General features: G+C 39.9%; 1 protein-coding gene across 5 annotated transcripts in view; it reads right to left on the bottom strand.

Moving 5' to 3' along the window:
- The window catches only part of spidr (scaffold protein involved in DNA repair), a 119,477-nt gene that overhangs the window by 34,138 nt on the left and 62,342 nt on the right, over positions 1-22,997 (bottom strand). For 4 of the 5 annotated variants that reach the window (XM_015353745.2, XM_015353744.2, XM_015353742.2 and 1 more), the window contains 2 exons: positions 17,571-17,781; positions 16,342-16,580 (listed from right to left, as the gene is read on the bottom strand). In XM_015353745.2, coding sequence (XP_015209231.2) covers positions 16,342-16,580; positions 17,571-17,781 — 450 coding nt within the window. The remainder of the gene's footprint in view (positions 1-16,341; positions 16,581-17,570; positions 17,782-22,997) is intronic. The other variant, XM_015353743.2, reaches the window with a different exon arrangement.

Genomic DNA, 22,997 nt, shown 5'->3' with positions numbered 1-22,997 from the left:
TGCAGGCTGGTTATTTACAGGTGTTTGTGTAAATTAAAAAATAATCATTTTTCAAATTAAGCAACTCATACTTTAAGCACAAGCACCCTTTCTATGTGTAAAGTTTTTTAACTAAACAAACTGCATGTAGTTTGATTAAATATCTTTGTATTGTTGAAAGCTACTAAGGGTTTTCACATTGCGGTGTTGCAGGTGTTTTGTTTAATTATATTTTGAATATCATATATTTACATTTTTTTAAGTAAACGGTTAAAAAATTCAGCTGCAATGCTAAACATGCAGGTTTGAGGAGGAAAATGTACACAGTACATCGCACTGCCGGGTACCAAATAATTACTGAAAACCAAACGGATATCCTGGCCAGAAGGCAGGTGGCTCTGGCGGATCATGACCTTTTCAATGAGAAGGCAAATGCCTGTCCAGAGAAACCCTCCTGACTGCTTCAGCCCAGAGCACAACATGACCTCCTGTGCAGTGCAAGTAAACAGAAGATAATGGTCACATGTGGACAGCTGGGAAAGGAAACCTGCACTGAGAGAACTGAGGGGGGGTCATTTGGTGTTGCACACCAACAAGTCCAAAGCTTCCTAGAACTTGGGCAGTCTAGCCACCTGATTCCTGATATAAACTCCTGGCAAACACAGTAGAATACCTCCTGCTGCCTTCTAAATTCATTCTGTAAAACACAGAAAACACCGTCTGAATGCTGAAAACCTCAAACAGCGTTTTCCATTCTGGGTCACCTCCTCACTGGGGCTTCAACAGCACTTGTTTGCTTTACACAAAAAAGTTACCAAATGCCGTTGATACATGAACTCCACCCTTACCACAGACAAGACAAAGGACTATGATGCAACAGGACTGCTATCCGACTAGCAAACAAAGCTTCTGAGGTCATCGTAGTGTTTATAAAATGTACACCAATCTAATGTCAACTGGGAGATGGCAGTGGACATTAGGCAAAAATAAATGTATGAGGAAAAAATTGAAGGAGAACTCAGTTGTAATCGTTTTAGAACTGCATGGAGTGAAATAAAAAGTATGCTCAGGCTACAGGACAAAGGTAATTTCTCCAAAAACATGATCCATATCAGGGGTTTTAATACAAACAAAAAGCTGGCTGATGAACTCAACGATTTTTACCTTCAATTTAACAAGCATGACTTGAGTGGAGAAATCTGGGAACTTAAAGAGAAGTTCACTGCTACCCACCAGGCTGAATTTGATACTCAAAGTGTTTCAAACATTTTCAAGTAAGGAAAAAAGTCAGGAAAAGTCTTGGACACGATAGCATCGGTGGGCAGGTACTGAGGTCTGAGCAGCTTATTGTTGATTATAAGCTAACTACTGTCGATCGTAAGCTCACCTTTAACACAAATATGGATGCCATGCGTAAGAACAGCCAACACCATTTGTTCTACCTGAGAAAACGACGCTTTCTAAATGTTTACAGCACAATAAGGTCTTTATTCTACAATTTTTTTAAATTGAATCTGTTCTAACTTTCACTCTGGTAGCCTGGTTTGGTAACCTGAACACACGCAATAAAACAGACTGAGCAGGATAGTGAAGGTAGCTGGCAAAATTATCGGGGTCCAGCAGCTACAGCTGACAGACATCTATACCAAACAAGCAGTGCAGAGGATCAATCACAGCCTAATCACTGTCTGTCATGACCACCCCTTGCAGTGAATCTGAGCTCCTACCAACAGAAATTAGTCATCTTTCATTCCCATTATTAAGCTGCCTAATTTAGACATATGATTGCTATACTTTAATTTCTTTTTCCATTATTCATGTATCTCACACACGAACCATTTTTCTCATCTTAATAAACTGTTAAGGATTAGTTAAAGCTGTTGACTTGGTTATCTTATTTTACGCATGTATGTTTTTTACTTGGTAACGGGTTCACGTTGTGTTAAATGTATTATGTACTGGGTTATGTCTTTGACTCCTTAAAATGAAAATTTCCCACTACTACTACAAGGTGAAAAGGGGAAATCAAATCTGGAGCCTAGAACACAACGTTGTGTTTTTAATAACAGAAAAGCATGAAAGGCTGTGCAATTTAACAAACTTCTCTTTATGATCTGTTCTTAACAAGCCTAAAAAGAGACCATGTGCTCTTTTTTATTCAGCAGACTTTTTTGCAAGTCCAACAGAGATAAACTCAGTGGATACAATCACAGTTAAAAGTCAGGAAGACACAGCAAGACATGAACTACACAGTACAAAGAGGTCAGCAAGCTCAGATAATGCCACCTTTGAGCCGGGTTCTGTACATCTGGAGGAATTTCTAGAAACACAGAGAATTCCTACACTGTTGTATATCTTTGTGCATTTTGAGTTGCTCCTTGCAATAGGAATGAGCTCATTGCTCAGAGGATTTTATGGCTAAGTAATAAATGCAATAAAATTTTGTCACCTCAATAATAGCTAACTCCAAGATAAAAAAAAGATTGTAATGTTAAATGTCAATAAATTCCTTTGTCCATTGAATATCTGATAATGAAACCACCCAGCCATTTGCTTATAGTAAGTTTGTTCTGGTGTGGGTCATGACTGGTTTTTAATTATTTAATTAATAATTTACAGCTATTATTCTAATATCATCAGAATGCTTGTTTTTAAAACATTAAAATATGATCTTGATCATTACTGCGTATATTATTTCACATAGATGGAAAAACACAGTTTCTGATTTCACATTAAAACCATTTTGAAATTGTCTTTTCCTCTAAACATATTTCTCACACCACAAAGAACCCATGTGTATGCAAAAACCACATGTGCATCACTATTGCTATTGACAAAGTTAAAGTACTTTTTAAAATATAACAATATGTAACATGCAAAAGAAAAAATGTATACTATTGCAAACTGTGAGTTGGCAACAGCAATCTAAAACTTCTATGTTTGGAAATCACTAACATTAATCATAAGAACATATCGGTTTTAGTCTGTCATTATGAAAACTATGCCTCACAGTGCTTGGACCCCTGGGTGCAATTCCTGGGGCACTATCTGTGTTGAGTTTGCAAGTTCTCCTCGTGTTCGCATGGGTTTTGTCCGGGGGCTCTGGTTTCCTCCCCCAGTCCAAAGACATACTGGTACTGTAGATTAATTGGCTTCTGGGAAAACTGGCGTGTGTGTTGGTGTCTGTGTATGTCCTGCGTGCGAATCTCACCTCCCACTCCACTGCGACCCTGAACTGGCTAAAGCAGTTAGAAAACAGATAGATGGATAATGAAAAGTAATGCATTACAGAAATGTTACAAACCTAACATAAAACAAACATAAAACACTCTCAAAATGATGTTTAAGGCTACATCTTTTGATACAGTACATCAGAGACTAAATTCATAGAAAGGGCGTTGTATAAAATACAGAAAAAAGGCACATTTCTTTAATCATATCTAGAATGTGTGCATGTTTAACTGCTACAGCAGCAGCAGTCAATCTCCAAAAGGAAGTGACCACTTGTCCTCTTTAAACGAACAAGCTCCTAATAAATACAGAAAATTCCCCAATAGTCATTGGAAGGAGAGATAAACAATGGCACTTCCCTCAGAAGAAGGGACAGGCAGGACCTTGACCTAATGTACCCACAGCATGAAGAGGGAGGAGGAGGGGAAAGAAAGACTACAAGATCAATGCAGCCTGTTCAAATTCTGCCTTTCTGTGGGGTGACGTTGAGAACAACGTCTTACTTAAGAAATGTTAAAAAAAACTGGAAATTTCCAATCACCCTGGGATTTTCCACACGGATACTGTAAGTGGCTGCTTTCTTCTTTATGGGCAGACATTCTTCAGCAGTGTGCTTTTTTTAAAACAGAAGCAATTAACCCACAAGGCCTCACCAAGAACACGTGCTGGGTTCATCGGCAGACATGCCGGCAGTAAATCTTCGTGATGCGCCTGAACGGTAGGGGCACCTCTGAAAAGGTGGCAGGCGTTTTTGTTCTTAATCCAAGGAGGTGGCCACATTTTCCTGCTTTCCAGATACTCAACAACACTGCGAAGGAAAACCTGTTGAATCAGTCTAAGGAGATTTTGCCCCAGAACATGATTTATTTTCGTATAGAAGCAAAAACAACTCAGACCACCCTAGAAATTCTGTGAAGCAGAATCTGTGCTGCAAACGGGGGTAAAGAAAGGAACGCTGCCAGAAGGAAAGGCCTTTTTCCACGCATCGAGAATTCACCACCTCTGAAGACTCCATGACCCCATAAACATTTGGGATCTGAATTAATGAATACATTCTCCAGGACTGCTATGATGATCCCCTTGCTCTGATGTAAATAAGGAGAAACACATCAGCCTTTCAGTTTCAGTTCTCATGTTCACTTTATTGACCCCTCTCCTTAATTCAGTTTCTACCAGGGCTGATTTGCACCCAGCAGCAATGACCAAACAAAGCAATGTACAGTAAATACAAACATGTCTAATACAATAAAAAATAATAGACGAGTGGTCGTATTAGATTTTGAGCGAGAACATATTTTCCATTTAAATATCATAATATGTTCTGTTACAGTCAATTAAATCAAAGTGTAAAGTGAGGGTGAATTTCCGCACTGAAAAGTGAAGAATTGTGTGAATAATGTACGTAAACAAACACTCCAAGGGCTGTAGTGTTTAAATTATGGTGGAGATACGGTACCGTTGTTTATTCAAGGGGACGTTTCCTTGAATTAATAGTGCTTGTTTAAACTTGAAGGTCCAAATGAAAGCAGACAGGGAAGGCAATATGCGGTAATTAATAGATCACGAGTCCAGGGACAAGACACGACTCCTGCCACCCCCATGGGAACTCGAAGCAGACGCGCGCAACAGCCACATTCCTCCTTCAGACAGCCAGTGTTTTTCCCCTCTCTTCGGAGTGCTTTTTTTTTTTAAACTTTAGCGCCCACCCCCCTTCAAACAAAGCACCTTTACTCACTGGCTCTTTCCCATTGGTGCGCCGCACACCACTCATTTATGCAAGGATTTGTTATGGTGAGTAACAGCTGAAATTCTCAGCAGCTCCAGAGCGCTTCCTGGAACCGACAGCTATTTCGCTCCAGGTTGTTATATCATCTCGTGACAGGCCTGCTCTCTCACACCGAGAGGAACACGCTCTGACAACAACACTGTAGTGAGGCCTCAATGGGAGAGTCTGAGGAGGCGGAATGCCGTTCCCTCGTTCTCTCTACCAACCAGAGCACAAGGACTTGTGATAAACAGCATACTTGTAACCAGACACCCACAGCACATTGTGTTCCTTCTCCCAGATGAAAACAACCAGCTCCTGCTCACTTCAAGTAAACAGTTAATCCTCTTGTTTACCCAATTTGGAACTCATTAGAACCGAAGGTCTTCGGAAGTGTTATTTTTTTTCCCTCTTCTAAACTTGTATCTTAAAGTAGAATTATTATTATTAGTATTATTATTTTTAAAAACGGTTTACTGGGAGACTTGTCTAAAAATAAAATAAAATAAAAAAGATACAGGAGCAAATGGCTTGGAGAGCAGCATCTTACTGAGTGGGGTTGACAGCCAAAGAGAGCTGGCACGCTTTCAGTGCAATGGGAGGTCACTGACCCCCCACTGCAGGGTTGTCAGGTGCAATTCTGTGAAGGCAGACATTCAGATATCATTCCCAGGTTCATAGTTGTCGGATCCACAGCTGCCTGAAGTTAGGTGTGTGAGCCAAATCCCAGTTATATCAACTTTTTAAGCATAGGACCTCTGTAGTCACATAGGATCCACTTTAAAAGACCCTTTCAAAGCTCTGGGGCACACAGTGACAAAACTAATGATTACGATTTAGTTACCAAATGTTATGCTGGAATGTCATTAATATCGGTTATGTATACAAACCTGCATCCATGCTTTTTTGTTTGTCTGGTTGAGTGTTTCGGGCAGCATGGTGGAACAGTGGTTAGCACTGCTGCCTCACAGCCTAACGGCCCTGGGTTTCAATTCCTGGGATGCTTTCCGTGTGGAGTTTGCACGTTCTCCCCATGTTGACATGATTTTCTTCCAGGTGCTCCGGCTTCCTCCCACAGGCCATAGACATGCTGGTAGGTTAACTGGCTCCTGCAAACTTGGCCCTAGGTTTGTGTGCGTGCGTGCGTGCGTGCGTCTCTGTGTGTGTGCCTGCCCTGCAATGGACTGGCGTCCTGTCCATGGTGTGTCCTGCCTCGTGACCCTTGTTAGCTCCCCCTGCGACTCTGTATTGAATGGAGTGGTTAGAAAATGGGTGGTCGCGAGTTTCACTGCAGTGTTACAGCTTTTGGCTTGTGGATTCTCACGCAAATCTCCAACTCTTTTTCACGTCCATGAGCCAGACAAAGAGAAACGTTTTTCGAGGCTCTCTATGATCAGCACTCGCCTTCACTAGGTGGATCACTGAGGGCCACTCTGAAACTCGTTGAGCTAGGCCATCAACGTGAGCCACTTCTGCCTGATGCAGACCGGCTGAGGGCACGCCTATGTCCCAGGCTCACACTTCACTGATATTATCATTTCCTGTGCCGACTCCACATGCTGCTCCACTTCAGATCTCACAATAATTTGAACTAAGACTTCTGAATAACATTGTTTTTTATTTGCAGGCCATGCTTTTCCCTTTGCAAAACCAGGGCACTTTGCATGTGTTCCGATGGACTTTTAAGATTACTTTCAAGCCCTTTAATAATCACACCAAAGGCAGATATTTTTTTCATTAACATATTGTAAAAATAATAGTATACCCAGGTCTCAGGAAGTCATAGAATTGGAAGGATACTGAATGTATATGAGGTTTTTGTGTAGCAGACCAGCACTTAATTGTCAGCAATGACATTTGAGGTAAATGACCTATTCCTTATAGGTTTAAGTACTAGTATCTTATATGTTTTACTTAATCTAACAGCAGTATGATTTTACTTACTTTGAAACAAATTGTATATAATTACACTGCTGTCTTAGAAATGTCTTATAAATATCAGATGTCACAACGTATATATGCTACTAGTGTCAACAGCTTAATGAAAGACTTCACTAGTGTTTTCTACTAGTGTAACAATGTTTGCCTTGTTGTAAATACTTTTCCTTAATTCACAATCAGAATATGCAGAATTCTGATCATAATTCAAGCCAAACTATATAAGCAAACAATATGAATTGCTACAGTAGATACCCCATTACAGTTACAATTAGATAATTAACATAATTTGTTCCTCTCTAAAGCTAAGATTACCCTTTGGACTAAAAAAAACAGATCTTTAAAAAAAATAGCCTAAAATAATGAAATTCAGTAAAAGATCAACATAAAATTGTGTTGCTTAAAACCAATGACCAGAGTGAAAAGAGCAGAACAATGCAAAATGTTAGAGACTTTTGAACAGCCTATGTATATGTATTTATTCTTGTAACCTGACGTTTGTGCATTACAGACAGCCTATTTTCCTGTATTTAAGACTAAATAAGTCTGAGTTCATGAATTATATAAGAATTAGCTGTCATATTAAAGAATACTAGAGGTATGGACTATGCTATAGAACATTCCTGTTTAGGATTTGTGAGTGTTTCATGTCTCTCTTCTATTAAGCTGCAAAGAAATCTCTGATTTAGAACTGGCTGGGCAGAAAAGGCGTGTTTTTTTTTTTTGTTTTCTCATCATTTCCCATCAGTTGCCCACTGTCCTCTGTTGGGGGGGGGGTCTTGTGCTTTCCAAGTCAGGCTGGAGCCAGGGTACTACTCTAACCAGCTCCAGCTGGATCTGTGAACTAGGGGGAGGAAAAAAAAAAAGTTTCCTCCTCCGAGCTGACAAGCGAGCATGCTGAGGCCTGTTCTGCTCCACCCCGCCGCAGTGCTGACGTCAAGGCCACGCAGAGGCAGGGCACTGACATCACTTCCTGCCCAGAGCCTGCCTGGGAGCCACAGTTAATGAATGAGAGGCTGTGAACCGGTTCGCTCTGCTTCCTCTCCGGGCGTTTGTTTACAGTACAGCGCGTGCCAGACCAGGCATCGGATTACACCAGGTCAGCTGACCCATCCCTCTCACACACTCCCCGCGCATTCTTGTCCCGACCGCACAGCGTTTTTAATATTTTTTTTTATCACTGAGGAAAGGAAACAACAACACACAGCTCACCGTCAGTGGGATCAAAGCAATAGAATCACGCGCGCTGGTTTGGTTTTAGTTGCTGTCTCTCGATGTCATTTTCCTCGATGAAAAAATACCATTACAGCAGAAGTAACCGGCAGAAATTGTTAATCCTCTCAGTTTAAGGACAGGTTTTCAACCAATCCATGAAAACATCTTCAAATAAATCAAAGTGCCACTCGAATAAGAGCAATCATTCTCACCTCAATCAACCTGTTTTTCGGGTTGTGGAAATATTCATCTATTGTTGAGATCAATTCAATTGCTTCAACCAGTCCACCCCCTCCGTCAAAAAAAAAGGCCCACAACATTTAGGTTTTTAACACTGACATTAAACAGGCATTATGGTAATTAAAGTATAGAGCTTGTGTATTATGCACACCACTGGTCATAATTACAGGTTCAGCTGGATCTGAACTACACCTAAGGAAGGATGATAATGTAACTGTAAATATTGCTCATCAAAATACCCCCCCTTGTCAGGAATCTGAGCTTTGCATCTTCGAGGTAGTGTATTAAGGAGAGTTTGTCCATTCATCCCTTCCATCCTGATCATCTCAGTGCAGAGGAACTGTGCCTCTTCTCTGCTAGCTTCAGCTCTTCTTTGTGAACGCCGAAAACGATCCCTAACGTTTCTGTTGCTACCGTCATGTTTAAGGCACCACCCAGAACATGGCAAAACAGTCACCTGCTTCTCTTCTCACGATGTTTCCCCTTCGAGCTCAGACCTCAGACACGGCCTAAGAACTTTCCAAAAACACTCTCCTCTGTTGCTGCCGTGACCGATTCTGGAAGCTTCTGCGAGCACTGCTGTGATTTTCTTTCAAGGTGTGAATCTCCTCATGGTATCACAGCCCCTAGAACATCTCTCTCTATACGTTCTCCTTAGAAACACTCGGACTTTTAAACACCCAGCCCATCCCCCTAGAGCCTTTCAGGATTTTCTGCTAGGGCTGCTCTGTATGCAAAGCCCCCCCGTGTTCCTACATTTGTTGATTGCTGTTTTATCTCATTATTAGCACTGACTTTTCCCAGTTTCCTAACTTTGAAAAAAAAAAGTTTATTAGAAACAGGCAGCCATTACATTTTGTCACCTTCCCTGAAGCCACGATATTATAACTCACTATACGACTCCTGCAAATACTGTAATTCTTTCAGGCTCCCAATTAAAAGGGAACCTGAGCAATCAAATCCTGTCTGGTTCAACGAGGACCGGTTTTGGAAAGCTACATGTAGCCTTCTGAGGGGGGGAATGTGCCCCTGTCGACAATAATTTGTCGATTCAAAGACTGATATCAAATGGCAGTGATGCTTTTATCAATGGATGATAAACATTTGCTTCTGCCAGCACCGTCGTCTTTTTTTTCCCCGATCATGTTTTCGTAGCTACAGGAGTTCCCCAAACTGTAACGGCCAGAGCTTATAAACTCTTGTACACAACACACACAAGAAGAGTGTGAGACAGAGTGAGGAGCAGCCCTTCGTGACCCACATTGCCTCAACAGTGAAGTCAAATAGGAGGAACCTCATCTGCAGATCACAGAGGCCTCTCTATCGGCACTGCCACATTCTTACTGGTAAATGATTAGGGCCCTGTCTCTTCTTCATGTTTACATCAACTTTTCCAACAGTATGTGTCCCTGGATTTAATTAGAAATGAGTGTGTTCTTGTCATGCAATACCACGTGTCGCGAGAAGACATCAGCTCTCCTTGTGTTCAGCGAGCTATGCTCCTTAGTTACGGGCAACAGAGCCTAGGAAAACACTGTGAAACCAAGAGCAGGGTGGCGATACAGTAAGTAGGAACGTACTGTAGGTCATACAGTGGGGATCACACTGATCTAATGCAGAGCAACAATAGCAATTGGTATACTGTTTCAATAACGGGGTGTTTACTTCACAAAACATCTTTGCAAGGCAGTCAACCGAAACAGATAATCGTATATAAATAAAAATGCACGACAACACACCGCATGTTTGCACAGGTCTTTTTTACAGAGATTCAAAATGTGAAGAGATTCAAGCACAGCAGTTTCCAAAAGTTTTCCTCAGGACTACTTTCATATGCTCTTCAATGCAGGAAAAACTGCATTAGTGTCGGCAGCCTCATCTCCAGTGTATTCAGTGCTGCGAAGGTTTTCTGTTCTGAGGTGCTTCAGCAGTGATGTAGCTGTTACAGCACCACACTAGGGTTATTCCACTAACAGAGCTGGAGTGGCAGAAATGCTCACTCATACCCTATTTTGTTTTGTGAACTGCTTGAGGAAAACATAGGATCCCCTTTTCTAAAAATCAATGTAGATGTCAATAACCTCCTTATTCCCTGTGGCTTAAGTGCATTAATTTTATTTTCACTACTGTAATTGGCTTATATATGCAGTATACAAGTATAATATTGTGAACCTAGGTCCATTAATGTTATGCTTTTCCTCCTGTTCAGAAAAAACAGAGATTTGATTTTACAATGCGAGTCAGTTGTACATTGTGCTGGCAAATCTACTTCCTACCCATGGGACTGAAGACAAACACAGGAACTTGCTGATAGGAGAAAATAAAATGACTTCAGATCCGGACTAATAGACTGGTTTTACAGTAAAAATGTTAAAAACTGTTTAATAGATTAAAAGCAGAAGAAAGGTTACAAATGAAAAATGGCCATCTGTCACTTCTAGCCAAAGTCATAAAGTGTTGGCTTTAACTTGTAGTTCATATGAATCTGGTCATTACTGATTTCATGAAAAATATTGTATATTGTCAAAGTCACCACTTAATTTCAAAGTTACTACTCTTCTCTAACGTCAATGTTTTTAGAAACCATCCTTGAATCTCCAAATACTGACCTAGTCATTTCAAGTGACCAGATTATAATCAAGGAAGCAGATATGATAGAACAACTAGGAAATTATAACTAGTGTATATATAGGGTACTGTATTTTATGTATACAGTAATTATGTATAATGTAAACCTCTAAATCATGAGTCTGATTTAGAGTTTATAATGTTATAAAAGCAGACAATGAAAGAATGAGACAGATCCTACCAGCACTGAACAGAGAAGAGATGGATTCTTCATTATAAGAAGGAAGGTTATACTTCAAAAACTATGTTAAAGGCTCAAAACAAATTCACGCCCAAAGCAAGACTTAAGAATAAAGGGTCTACAGGAGAAACAAGAATTCGGAGGCAAGAGAGCTTTGTACAGACTACAATAAAAGGGCTCAAGATTCAGAAGAAGAGCAGAGGAAGCTACAGGCACAGCTAAAAAAAGTGTTTTCCAGTACAGGAACTGAAAGGAAACATAAAGCAAAGTTAGAATGAGTAAGAGGGGATTAATAGTAGAAGAAAAGGAAACAGTAGAAAAGCTATAACCAAATCATGCAGGAGTTTACGATAATTTAATAATACTACAGAACAAGCTCCATTAGTACCGGTCCAAAGACACTGACACAGGTTCTACACAGGTCAGGGGGGTTCAAGATTAATACTTTTTTGTTTAATGTATAAATCATTTTGCAATAAATCATTTGGGCTTGATTTTATTTCCCATGCAGCATTCCCAGTATTCAAGTATTCATCACCAGCTATATACAGTAAGCTGCACCTACAGTACGTATTGGATCACTCCATATGGAACATGGAAATTACAGACCAGGGAGGTTACGCACAGTAGAATCACAGTAAACAGTTAACCTAATTATTTTCTAAATGAGATTTATGTAGGAATTTTCACAAATTCACTTCATTAAATGTGTTTTCAGTCCATTGCATAAGGTATCTACATTTTTACCTTAATATTTTATTCCAAACCTGAGTGCTCCAACGGAAGATTTCTAAGGGACAGATAATTTACAGTAGATGTCAAAAAGAGAAAAACCGATTGATTTAATAAATGTGTTCAGACCTGTGGACTCAATTTTGGGTAGAAGCACCTTCGGCAGCAATACAGACACTTTTTGTATAAGGCTTTGCCACCTTTGCACACCGAACTGGTGTAACGTGTGTTTGTTTTGCCCTCTTCTTGACAGATCTGCTTACACTTTCCTTGGTTTCTCTGTAGAGAGCACTTATGGCCAGCAGCTTCCCAGTTTTTCTCCATATTCTCAAAAGGATTCAGGTCAGTACTTTGGCTGGGCCACTCAAGGACATTCACTTTCCTATTCTTAAGCCATGTGCTTAGATCACTGTCCTGCTGAAAGGGCGATTCTTGTCCCAGTTTTAGGACTGAAGCAGGTTTCACTCTAAGATTTGACGGCCGTTTCCTCCATCTATCAGTCTTGACAAGCCTCCCAGTCTCGACAGTTACTTCGTTATTGTGTTGTGTCTTTTATTTAGACCAAAAAGCTCCACATTTTTTTGCCACATGTAGATGCTTTGTTGCAAACCGCATGCAGGATTTTAGATGTTTTTTTTTTTTTTAATGCCTTCTTCGTGGAGTGACAGGATCATTTCTGACAAGGATATTTTTTTCTATTTTTTCCATTCTTAAATTAAAAAAAAATGAAAAGCCATAGGAATCCAATCCACATGGGTTAAGAACTGGTCAAGGAACAGTAAACGACAACATGTTAAGAGGCACAGCAGCATACTGGGCTGACATAAGAAGTGGTGTGCCATAGGGTTTCACTGAATGCCTTGATCTGTATTAGTAAGGTAGATTCAGTATCAAAGTGCAAACTAAATCAAATGTAATTATAAAAGAAGAAGAAAAAAACAGAAATTGGTTTTCCAGTAGTTAAATGAAATAATTCTGAAAAGGACAAAATTCCACACAGGAACGAGGAGCATACATTATACACTGCGCAGGTGATCCTGGGCTGCAGGAAGTCATGCACGATATGAATCTGGGTGTTCATGTAGATTCTTCTATGTCCTTGTAAAGACAATGTGGGGAAGCAATAAAAAAGCCAACAATACTGGTGTATGTAGCAAAAGATATGAAATGTAAATCCAGGAAAGTTATGTTCAATCAATACTATGTCATAGTGAGGCCTCACTGAATCCTTTGTGTTCAGTTTTGGTTTCCATGCCACTAAAAGGAGATGGTCTTAGAAAGTGTTCAAAAGAGAGCAGCGATAATGAATCCTGGTCTCAAGGGACTGTCAGATACCAACAGGTTAAAACACCTAAATCTCTTTTGTCTAAGCAAAACAAAAAAAAGAGAATGAATCCAACTGTATATAAAATCCTGAGAACTACAGACAGGGCCAACCTAAGGAGAAAAGAGAGGACATTGGGTCACAATTGGTAACTGAAAGGGAACTCATTCAGGATGGAAAATAGGAAATGTTTCTTTATAGGCAGATCGTCTGGAACATGTTTCCTGGCCAGGTGTCTTAGTCCTCGTTAAAGTTTCATTCAGATGCTTCTTTAGGGTCACTTAGCTACCTAACTATCACATAAGCTATGGGCTGCCTCTGTTAGGTTATTTTAAATTACAATCGGCTCCACCGTTGAGAACAGTAAGATATGATAACCGTATGAGTGCAACAGAATTAGGGCATGACTTAAAAACCACCAGCAAATAAACGGATGTAAAAAAATCCCAAAAAACATATATAGAAAAATTTTGTGAAACCCCCCAAAATTAGCTGGTACAAAACATCTATATTAATGGTGCGAGTACAAAACAAAAGCAGTGAAAAAATAAGATCTAAATTAGCATCTGACGTTTTTGCCACGAAAGTGAAACTAATCTGACGTTACTCATCACAAAGATAGAAGTGCTTAACCACAAGAGAAACCTCAGTACAGAACATATGTCATAAAGCACAGATATATGCACATCTACAATATGTGAATAGTCCACAAAGTACTTATATTAGTACTTATTATATAGTCTTATTCTATGTTACTCTCAAAGCAAAAAGTAATCCATTATATTTAGAGGGAAATCATCAAAACCACGAAGGAAGTAAATGTCAACAAGGCACATTCAGGCATTTTGAATAATGAACCTCTAGAAATAGGACTGACAACTTTTCATTTTTAGTGGGTTTTCCCATAAAGGCAAAACTATAAAACTGACACTTGAGTAATAAACAAATCTCAATTTCCCACAGGACTGACGGCATATCTTGAAGAGAATAACAATAACGAGGAAATAACCCCAAGCACAGTGTGGCTGGCCACAACACTTCTACACAGAGCGTGAGGAAGAAGAAAGATACAGATGAAGATGAAGGTTTCATGCAACACAAGAAATGATAGTAACAAAAAACAAAACTCTAAGAAACATTAGTGAGTCTCCGGATAAACCTGAAAACATTTCAGCCCAGGCGAAGATTGCACCTAATATATTTTTTGATTTTAAAAATTGGAAGGTTTTTGAGGAGGTTCTGCCCAGTGCAGTGCAGTTTGTAATATTTCATTATTACACAAAAATCTAATTATTCTGCCTTTTTTTAAAGTCAGTATATAATGGTATAGGTCCGGGGTGGAACTGTTATCGTACATTTGAAATGGACTCCTCTCGGCCTGTGAAAGTATATTAACAAATGACAAAAATAATACAGTAAAGAATGGACACATGTTTACATTTCTGAAATATAAGTAATTGTAAGTGACTGTTAATATCACATATACAAACATAACATTGCAAAATGATTTATATCTCAAGGGTCCTTGCTGAGGGCAGCACAGTAGCCCAGTGGTTAGCACTGCTGGGGTCCTGGTTCAATTTGATCTGCATGGAGGTTGTACTGTATGTTCTTTATGTGTTCATGTGGGTTTCCTCCAGCTGCTCTGGTTTCCTCCCACAGTCCAAAGACACACTGGTAGATTAATTGACCATGCATGAGTGGTGAGTGTGTGCGTGTTTGTGCCTCTGCATGGCCTACGGCGGACTAGCAACCTGTCCAGGGTGCACCCTGCCTTGAGCCCGTCGCAAGCCGAGATAGGTTCTGGCTTCTCCGCAACCCTGAACTAGATGAAGCAATTAGAAAATGGAGGGATGGGTCCTTGTTGAAAGTAACTATAAAAGTCACAGCCAATTTGGGAACTTCTAAAATACAAGCATGCAAATCAGACACAAGGAAATGTAGGTGTGAAAAGTGGGACCCTTCACTGTCTTGGAGGGTAATGGCAGAATTGCCAGTCGCTGAAAGTTTGCCATTTTGCCCTGGCAAGTTAGCAAAACAGAGAGAGTCCAGTGATCAGAGACAGCAAGAAGCAATGCACAAGAAGACTAAGTCACCGTGCTGGAGTTGAGCCATCATGGCTTTGATAGTTGGCATGACTGTGACCTCACAAGGGATCTGGTGTGAAAGAACTAGAACAGTGCTTACACGCTCACCAGATTGAAGCCTGCGGCACCAGAACTAAAACAACCACTAACACATACATTATCAGACCTCCTTTATTATGCAGCCCAAATAAAAGCGTCCTTCTGAAAAGTTAATTTCCTAACAAAATGCATCCTAATCCCAAAGATCGGACACTGTGCTTATCTCAGTTTAAAAAGAAACACGTGACAATAAAGCTCCAAATGATAGCAGAGAGAAGATGCACAATTCTCTCTGCTAGTTTCTTAGGATTTTGTTGAGAAGAAGTGCTAATAAAATGCAGACAACTCAATTATCGTTCACAATTGTTTGAAGCCTGAGCATGCAAACATGGCTGTCTGCCAGATTCCCAGCAGGTTGGGATCAGTTACCAGCCAAAAACAACAGTGCCAGGCACTAGAAAGTTCCTGCAATTACACCTATAGTATCTTTAAAAGCACAGTTAAGTCCAAGAAAAAAAATAAAAATCAAGTTAAAAATATACTATATAAACTACATTATACACTGACAGTGCAATCATTTGACATCTTTGTAATTCTGTGTAGTTTTAAGAAGACTTCATTGATATCTAGCGCATGCAACAGCCCGTTTTGAAATGATAAAAACTCATATTCAATTATTTTAAAGTAATTATTTGAAGATATTTTTTTCCCACAAGCTCCTCCCAAAGTCTATTCTTTGATCCCAACAGAAACAGGAATATTGCCACCTGTGTGCAGTTTGAAAGCTACAAGTAATTATTTGAAGAAGACTAACATCTTCCTGGGCAATAAAAGTGTTATTGAACATCTGAACATCTACTTCTTCACTTACAGTAAAGTACAAAAGGACAGTGCTTTGCCATGATTGGACCTCACCAGCAATACAGCTACAACAGAAGCACACTTCCACAAGGCAGGAACATGCTACAGCTCTGTCACTTACCTGGCAGTGCGCTGACGAGGCCCTGAAGACAGGGCCTTGTCCTTGAGGAGCTGTGGAGTTGCAAGCTCTCTGAAGGGGAGCCAGTAGACTCTCTGGACCACTACAATGACATCCATCCCCAGCCGTCCGGCTGCCCACTGGCCTTCGATCACGTCCAGCAGCGAGTCGGACACACCTGGATCACACTCCCTCTGGGATGCCGGAGAGGGCAGGGGCTTTGGGGAGGCTGGGGGCACCTGCTGATGAAACACCAAACTCAAAGCACGTCTTCCATGTTAAGCAAGTGATTGAGTTTACTGCCATATGAATTCTTATTGACGCCAACCTCTCAGGACAGACACACTACACAATGTAGACGGTACATTACAAACATAAGAAATAATAACAACAGTAACAATAAATATGTTGGGGGGCAATAAATATGTATTAGTGAGAAAATACAGGGTAGACCATGCAACAAGTGCAAAGTGCAGATGTGTACTGAGTCTGAGGCATTGCGGTTAGCGGTTAAGGATGCACACCGCAGTGGGATAGAAGCTGTTCTTAAGTCTAGTGGTCTGAGCTTTAATAGCGCAGTACCGCTTGCCAGCGCGCAGGGGGAAGAGCAGTTTGTGGCCGGGATGGTTGGGATCCTGACTGATGGATTGGGCTTTATTGCGACAGCCGATGGTATGAATCTCACTGATCGATGCCTCTATTCATTACAAGTGTGCTTGACACTACATACGTTGAGCTTTTCGCCTGTGATTTGTCCTATTAATTACATCCATCCGTCTGCCTGTCTGTCTTCATCGCCTGCTTAGTCCCACGCAGGACTGTCCCCCCGGCAGACACACAGGGCAGCCGTGCTGTGCAAGGCGGGACGTGGGAAAGATGTCAGTCCATCACAAGGCGTGCTCGCATGCTGCTCACACACGATTACGGGGGACAATTTAGAGTTGCCAACTAAACCACAAGTCTCTGGACAGTGAGCGGAAATCACGGCAGATGGCAAAAACTCAGATGGTTGCTGGGGGAACCTGCGAACTCCACACAGAAGACTCCCCAGGCCCAAATAAAATCCAACAGTCAGGCAGCAGCCCCATCAGCCACGCCACCGTGCTGCATCTATTCATCACAATGCTGAAAAAAAAACAGCTTTTTTTGGGGGGGCTTTTCTCTGCTTAAAAATGTTGGCAAGCAACTAATGTCGCTACAGAACACACACGAACAGGTTTTTCCAAACACACCTGCCTGCAGAAAAGGTCCCTTGTTGTCAGGTTTTCACTCTCGTCCGTCAGGTTGAACACTCGTACTAAAGAGTAGGGAATGGGTTTTTCACTCAGGAATGTCTCTCTTTGTTTGGGCCTGTTCTCCCCCATTTCCACGGAAACAACTTTCTGGCTGAAGTAAGTGTTGAGGATGACAGGATTTTTCTCCCCGTCAATCATCAGCTTCTGCCTAAAAAAGAGGTAAAAAGAAGAACACATAAATGATTAATTTTTAACAATTCTCTAACAAATGGATTCTCTCCATTAAACCAGACAATATATATTTAAACTGTCATAACTGTAGAAACAGTCTAGCGATTGGATTTTAAAGCACGCGCATTTCATTTTGAATTTCTTAATAATATACCTGTCGACAGACTTTCCATTTTGCATGGGACAGCCATCATACTTGAATTCTTTACTAAGATGCCAAGTAAAACATGATTAACTGAAATATATAAGACAGAAACGCAGGATAATGTCTATAAATGAAATCACCATGAAAGGCTTCTTTAAATTAATTGTTTCATTAATGTGAACACAGGTCAGTGTGCGCACAAAATCTGCACTGCACTTAAATCTGAAAATGGAACAATATTGAATAATTTTCAACATCATGCAGAACTCTCAGGAAAGCAGCTTACACATGAGCAGATCCCTCTTCTTTACCCACCCCAAAAACACAAGACACTGTACTGAACTAAAGTACTTAAATCCCAAAAAGAAGTTTGTCCAATAAAAACGAGGCATTTGGGTGATCTAGATGGTCTTTAGATGCTAAGGGATATGAGGATCTCATCCAGCCATTCTTTGAAAGAAGCCAAGATATCAGTTTCAGCAACATGGGTTTGTGTAACTTGTTCCATGCTCCTGCTACCCTTTGTGTAAGAAGTGCCTCCTATTCTTCATTTTAAATGTACTTCTCCCGTCCAGTTCCAATTTGTGCCCTCTGATCCACTGTCGGTTCAGATGTCATCCAAAGGGCTGAAGGGGATTCGAAATGTATGAATTCACGTCCCTTTGACTGATCCCAAGTGAAATACTATGACATGTGCGTTATAGTACAGTAGAACAAAACAAAAAGTTCCAACAGTGTACATACAGTATGCTCTAGGAGAGAAATAGGACTAAGTGTAAAAAACAGATGATGAAAGAATGCTTTTTACGGAAAAACTATATTTTCTTCTAAGCTTAACGCATTTTCAAGCAAAGCAACAGTTTACGCTAATGCTTCCTAACTCAACTGCCTTTTACTAAGGCTGTAAACCCCCCCATTTTTGACTGAGATTGCAGGCATATTTGTCTGCTACATTCTGCCGAGTCAACGGTCCTGAGCCACTGCCCCCAGACCAGCTTCGAACTGAAAAGTCAAATATACTGTACCTTGTTCTCGTACTGATTTTACTGACGAGCACAAGTCACGCCCGAAAGAAAACACTGCGGATGTCAGTCGATCATTTGTGCCTACATTGTGAGCCTGTTCTTCCCCCATTGAGAGCACTGTATTCTTTTAGTCAAAACACATTATACCTACAGCATGCTTGAGAACATGTTTGCTAAACTAGATCACAGTTGTGTCTATACGATTAGATACATCCAAGAGAGCAAGCTGTGATCAATTGGGTTACACTAGAAAAACAGCAATACAGTGAATTGCAGAGTCAAAGAATGTTAAGAACAAATATGTTTCTATTTACAAAACTTCATGAGACATCAGGAATACATCACATATCCCACAGTAACTGCCTAACTGCCTTCTTTATAAAATAGCAGCAATTGGGAATATTTTTCTATATGCTATTTTTCAGATGCATGCCACTTCTACATTTCTAGGTTTAGATATCTTAGGTCTTGCCAGTCACTTTTTTTCTTTCACGTCCTGCTTTCATAATGGACGTTGACACATTAATATCCACTATTCATTAATGTGAAAATGTCTGAAAAAGTAACAATGAGAAATTTAGAACTATCCTAAACTGAATTTCATACATATCACCGTGAATTAAACTGCAGTAACTGCATTCCACAGTCCATCAGAATAAAATATTAGATTTCATACATACAATTTCATACTTCGTAGGTTCAGAAATAGTGAATCACCTCACGGAGTACATTCAGTCTCGCCATAATGACTTTAGTAGCACCACCATTGAAATGAGCATGACACAGTAAGGGCATTATTTTCTTGTAAACAAATATGAAATAGATGCTCCGGGACACCACTGACGATTGAAATTATTCGTCATTTACAGAGCTGAATAAACACAGCTGAAGCAGCTTTGTTATAATTATTATTGTATATATTCCTCATTTTCAATACATGTTTGGGAAGGCATGCTTGCGTAGTGGTTAGCAGTGCTGGGGCCCTGCGCTCAATTCCTGGGGTGCTATTGAGATTGGATGTAGAGCTCGCAGTGTTCACAGGGGTCTCCTCCGGGTGCTCCAGTTTCCTCCCACTGTCGAAAGATTTGTCGGAATGTTAATTGGCTTCAGGGAAAATCGGGCTTGGTGTGTGTGTGTGTGTGTGTGTGTCTGCCCTGCAATGGACCGACACTCCCTCAAGGATACATCTCTCCTTGCACTCATTGTTTGCTGGTTTAGGCTCCAGCTCCCATGCGACCCTGTACTGAATATAGAGGTAAGAAAATGGATGGAATACACTTAGGAATGCATGGAATGCACATTTGCTCAAGATCTTGACCGTCAGCATCACTAAGAGATGAAGGCAAGCAAGAACAGCTAGACTCAGTAATTAACACTTGTGCTCTTCCAACTGTCCACCTTTTCAGCGTGAGTTGGCTGCAGCAATTAGTCATTCGCTTTAAACGCAGCTCCGAGAAGCAGTAAATTATGGGGGAGAACATAGGAAGAGACCTGTCTAAAAAGAGCTGAAAAGAATTTGGATGTATTTCTCTGTTCGCACACGCACAAAAAATATTAACACTGACTAATTATTTCAGCATTCGTAATGACCTGCTAGCTAACATCTTACCCTGTAATTCATGTGCATACGCTAAGAGCTATTCGTGCACAAAAATAATTTTCCAAGACAGACAGGACTCCTTAGGGCACGTCAAACAGAAACTAACGTAGCAAAATATTTCTTGAGGTTTTTCTAAGAAGTCTGATGAGGAAAATACCTGCCTGTGTTAAATGCTTGTATGACAGGCTGAGGAGATGGGGGAAGAGGAAAAGCCTCTCTTGATGTGTCACACTTTTGTGACAAGAAGTTAAATTGATGCGCTGGTAATCAGATTCATTCATCTATAATTTCATGACAGTGTTGCATGTAGGCTATAGAGCGTCACTAGAACACACTTTCGGATCGCCCGTCTCGCGTCTGAGCGCACTAACGGCAGGTTAGTAGCCTGCTTGTTCATAGAAAAAAAAAAGAAAAACTGATGTTTGTTGTAAGGGGTGAAAAACGACATGGGCCAGAGGAAGAAAACGTCAAAGAAAAAAAAACAGACAATGAAACATGTGCAAAGAGGAAAAAAAAAGGCGGGGCATCAGCGATGAGGGTAGGAAAGTACTGGAAGAATGGATTTGTCCTGATTGATCGTGATGGGCAGCCTTTCTGTTTGCTCTGTAGTAAAATTATTGGCGCTTGCAAAACGTACAATGCAAAAAGACATTTTGATACTAGTCACAAGTATGTTGACAAGTAACACCCACCTGATTCAAGTGACAGGTCTCTCAAGATAAGTCATCTCGAAAAATCTGCATTTGGCACACAGAAAACCTTGCGAGCTACTTTAAAAGCCGCGTTCAAAATGTCATGGCTACTCGCTTAACATGGCAAACTATTCAGTGATGGCGGTATTTATATATATTTATAGAGAGAGAGATGTTGGAAAAGTTATGGTGTAGTACACAAGGTTTCTTGAGAAACCGGACGTTTCGGATGGAAGTCCTTCATTAGCTGTGCAACTTCAGAAGCACTTTGCTTATATATACTGTATATACACATACAAATGGTTAATAGCTATTATAATATTATACATTACTACTAATATAATTACTATTGTATTATTATATCAATAGGACAGAATTGCCTAATTTGTAGTGTTTACAACAAATGTATACAGTATGCAGTAAATCTTAAAACTAGAGGTTCCCAAACAACTATAAGTGAAGATCCCCCTCTCAGCTTACCAGGATGAGTGGTTTTCTGAAGATTCTGACAATATGTTTGGAGAATAACTCACAGTATATTCCATTCAAAAGGCACAGCGCTGACAGCCTTTTATTTAAAATATTTATGTTATAACATTCTAGTATTGATTATTCTATTCTGCTATACCAAAGATATCAAAATTTATTAAACACTGATTCACTCTAGTATTACTACCAGGGTTGTCAACACTTTTGACTACAACTACTATATATACACAGATATTTCCTATATATACCGTTTTTTTAGGATTTCTAAGTGAAAATTGGCTCCATTTGAATTGATCTATAAAACAGAGAAATTTGAAATGTAAGGACTTTCTAAAACTACAAATCATAGATCTGTAAAGACTAAAATTGCTTTTCAGAACTATTTGGATATATTGGAGGCAAATTAAAGTACTGATTCTTTAAGACACCTCTACCAGTGAGAGACGCAAGTTTTTCTAATGAAAAAGCACCACCCATCTAAATGACTGTGAGAAAGTTGTGTTCCAACAAGTCCTTATTTTAATAAGATTTGGTGTTTCAATATCCTTCAAGGAACAATAAAACTGTAGAATGCAAACCATACATTCTGATTTTTTCCTAAATCTGTGTTTGATTTTGTTCTTTGAGTAGTAAATCCTTCCAATACCCATTCGTAAGGTCTAAGAACAGAAGAGAATATTTCCTTCATGTCTGCAACGAAGTCTCCAAAGTAAACATTACACTGCTGAATAACTGGAAGAAAATATTACCAATTTCCATTTTGTATGAAAGCGTTTCAGGCAGAAAAATTCCTGTGACAAAGCAAATCTTCATCCAGCATCTAATCAAAACTCCCTTCAACAGTACAAGGTTTAGTTTTTTAATCAAGGTGAAATGACTGTACTTTTTCATTCATACAGCCTGAATTAGACGTCTGGCCCACAAACTAACAAGATGCGAGTTTAGTATGGTGGAACAAATTTAGGTCACCACTAACACATTATCTTCACACAGCTTGAGCAGGAAATGAAAGTGAAGTTTAAGTCTAAATTTATAGAGGAATTGCACGCTATAAAAAATACATTTTTAACTTTTTTTTTATTTATTTTGTATCCCTCCACTGAAAAAATTGAAAGCTGAAGGACTTTTCAAATTCAGAAACAGTACATTTAATAACATTTAGTTTCAGAGATTGATAAAAGTACAGAAGGTACACAAGAAAAGTTACCAATAACAAAATACTATTCTCTCCACATGTGTCAT

The sequence above is a fragment of the Lepisosteus oculatus genome, chromosome 6 (genome assembly GCF_040954835.1).
Source record: "Lepisosteus oculatus isolate fLepOcu1 chromosome 6, fLepOcu1.hap2, whole genome shotgun sequence".
Taxonomy (NCBI): domain Eukaryota; kingdom Metazoa; phylum Chordata; class Actinopteri; order Semionotiformes; family Lepisosteidae; genus Lepisosteus; species Lepisosteus oculatus.
This window is presented reverse-complemented; position numbering and strand designations above follow the sequence as displayed.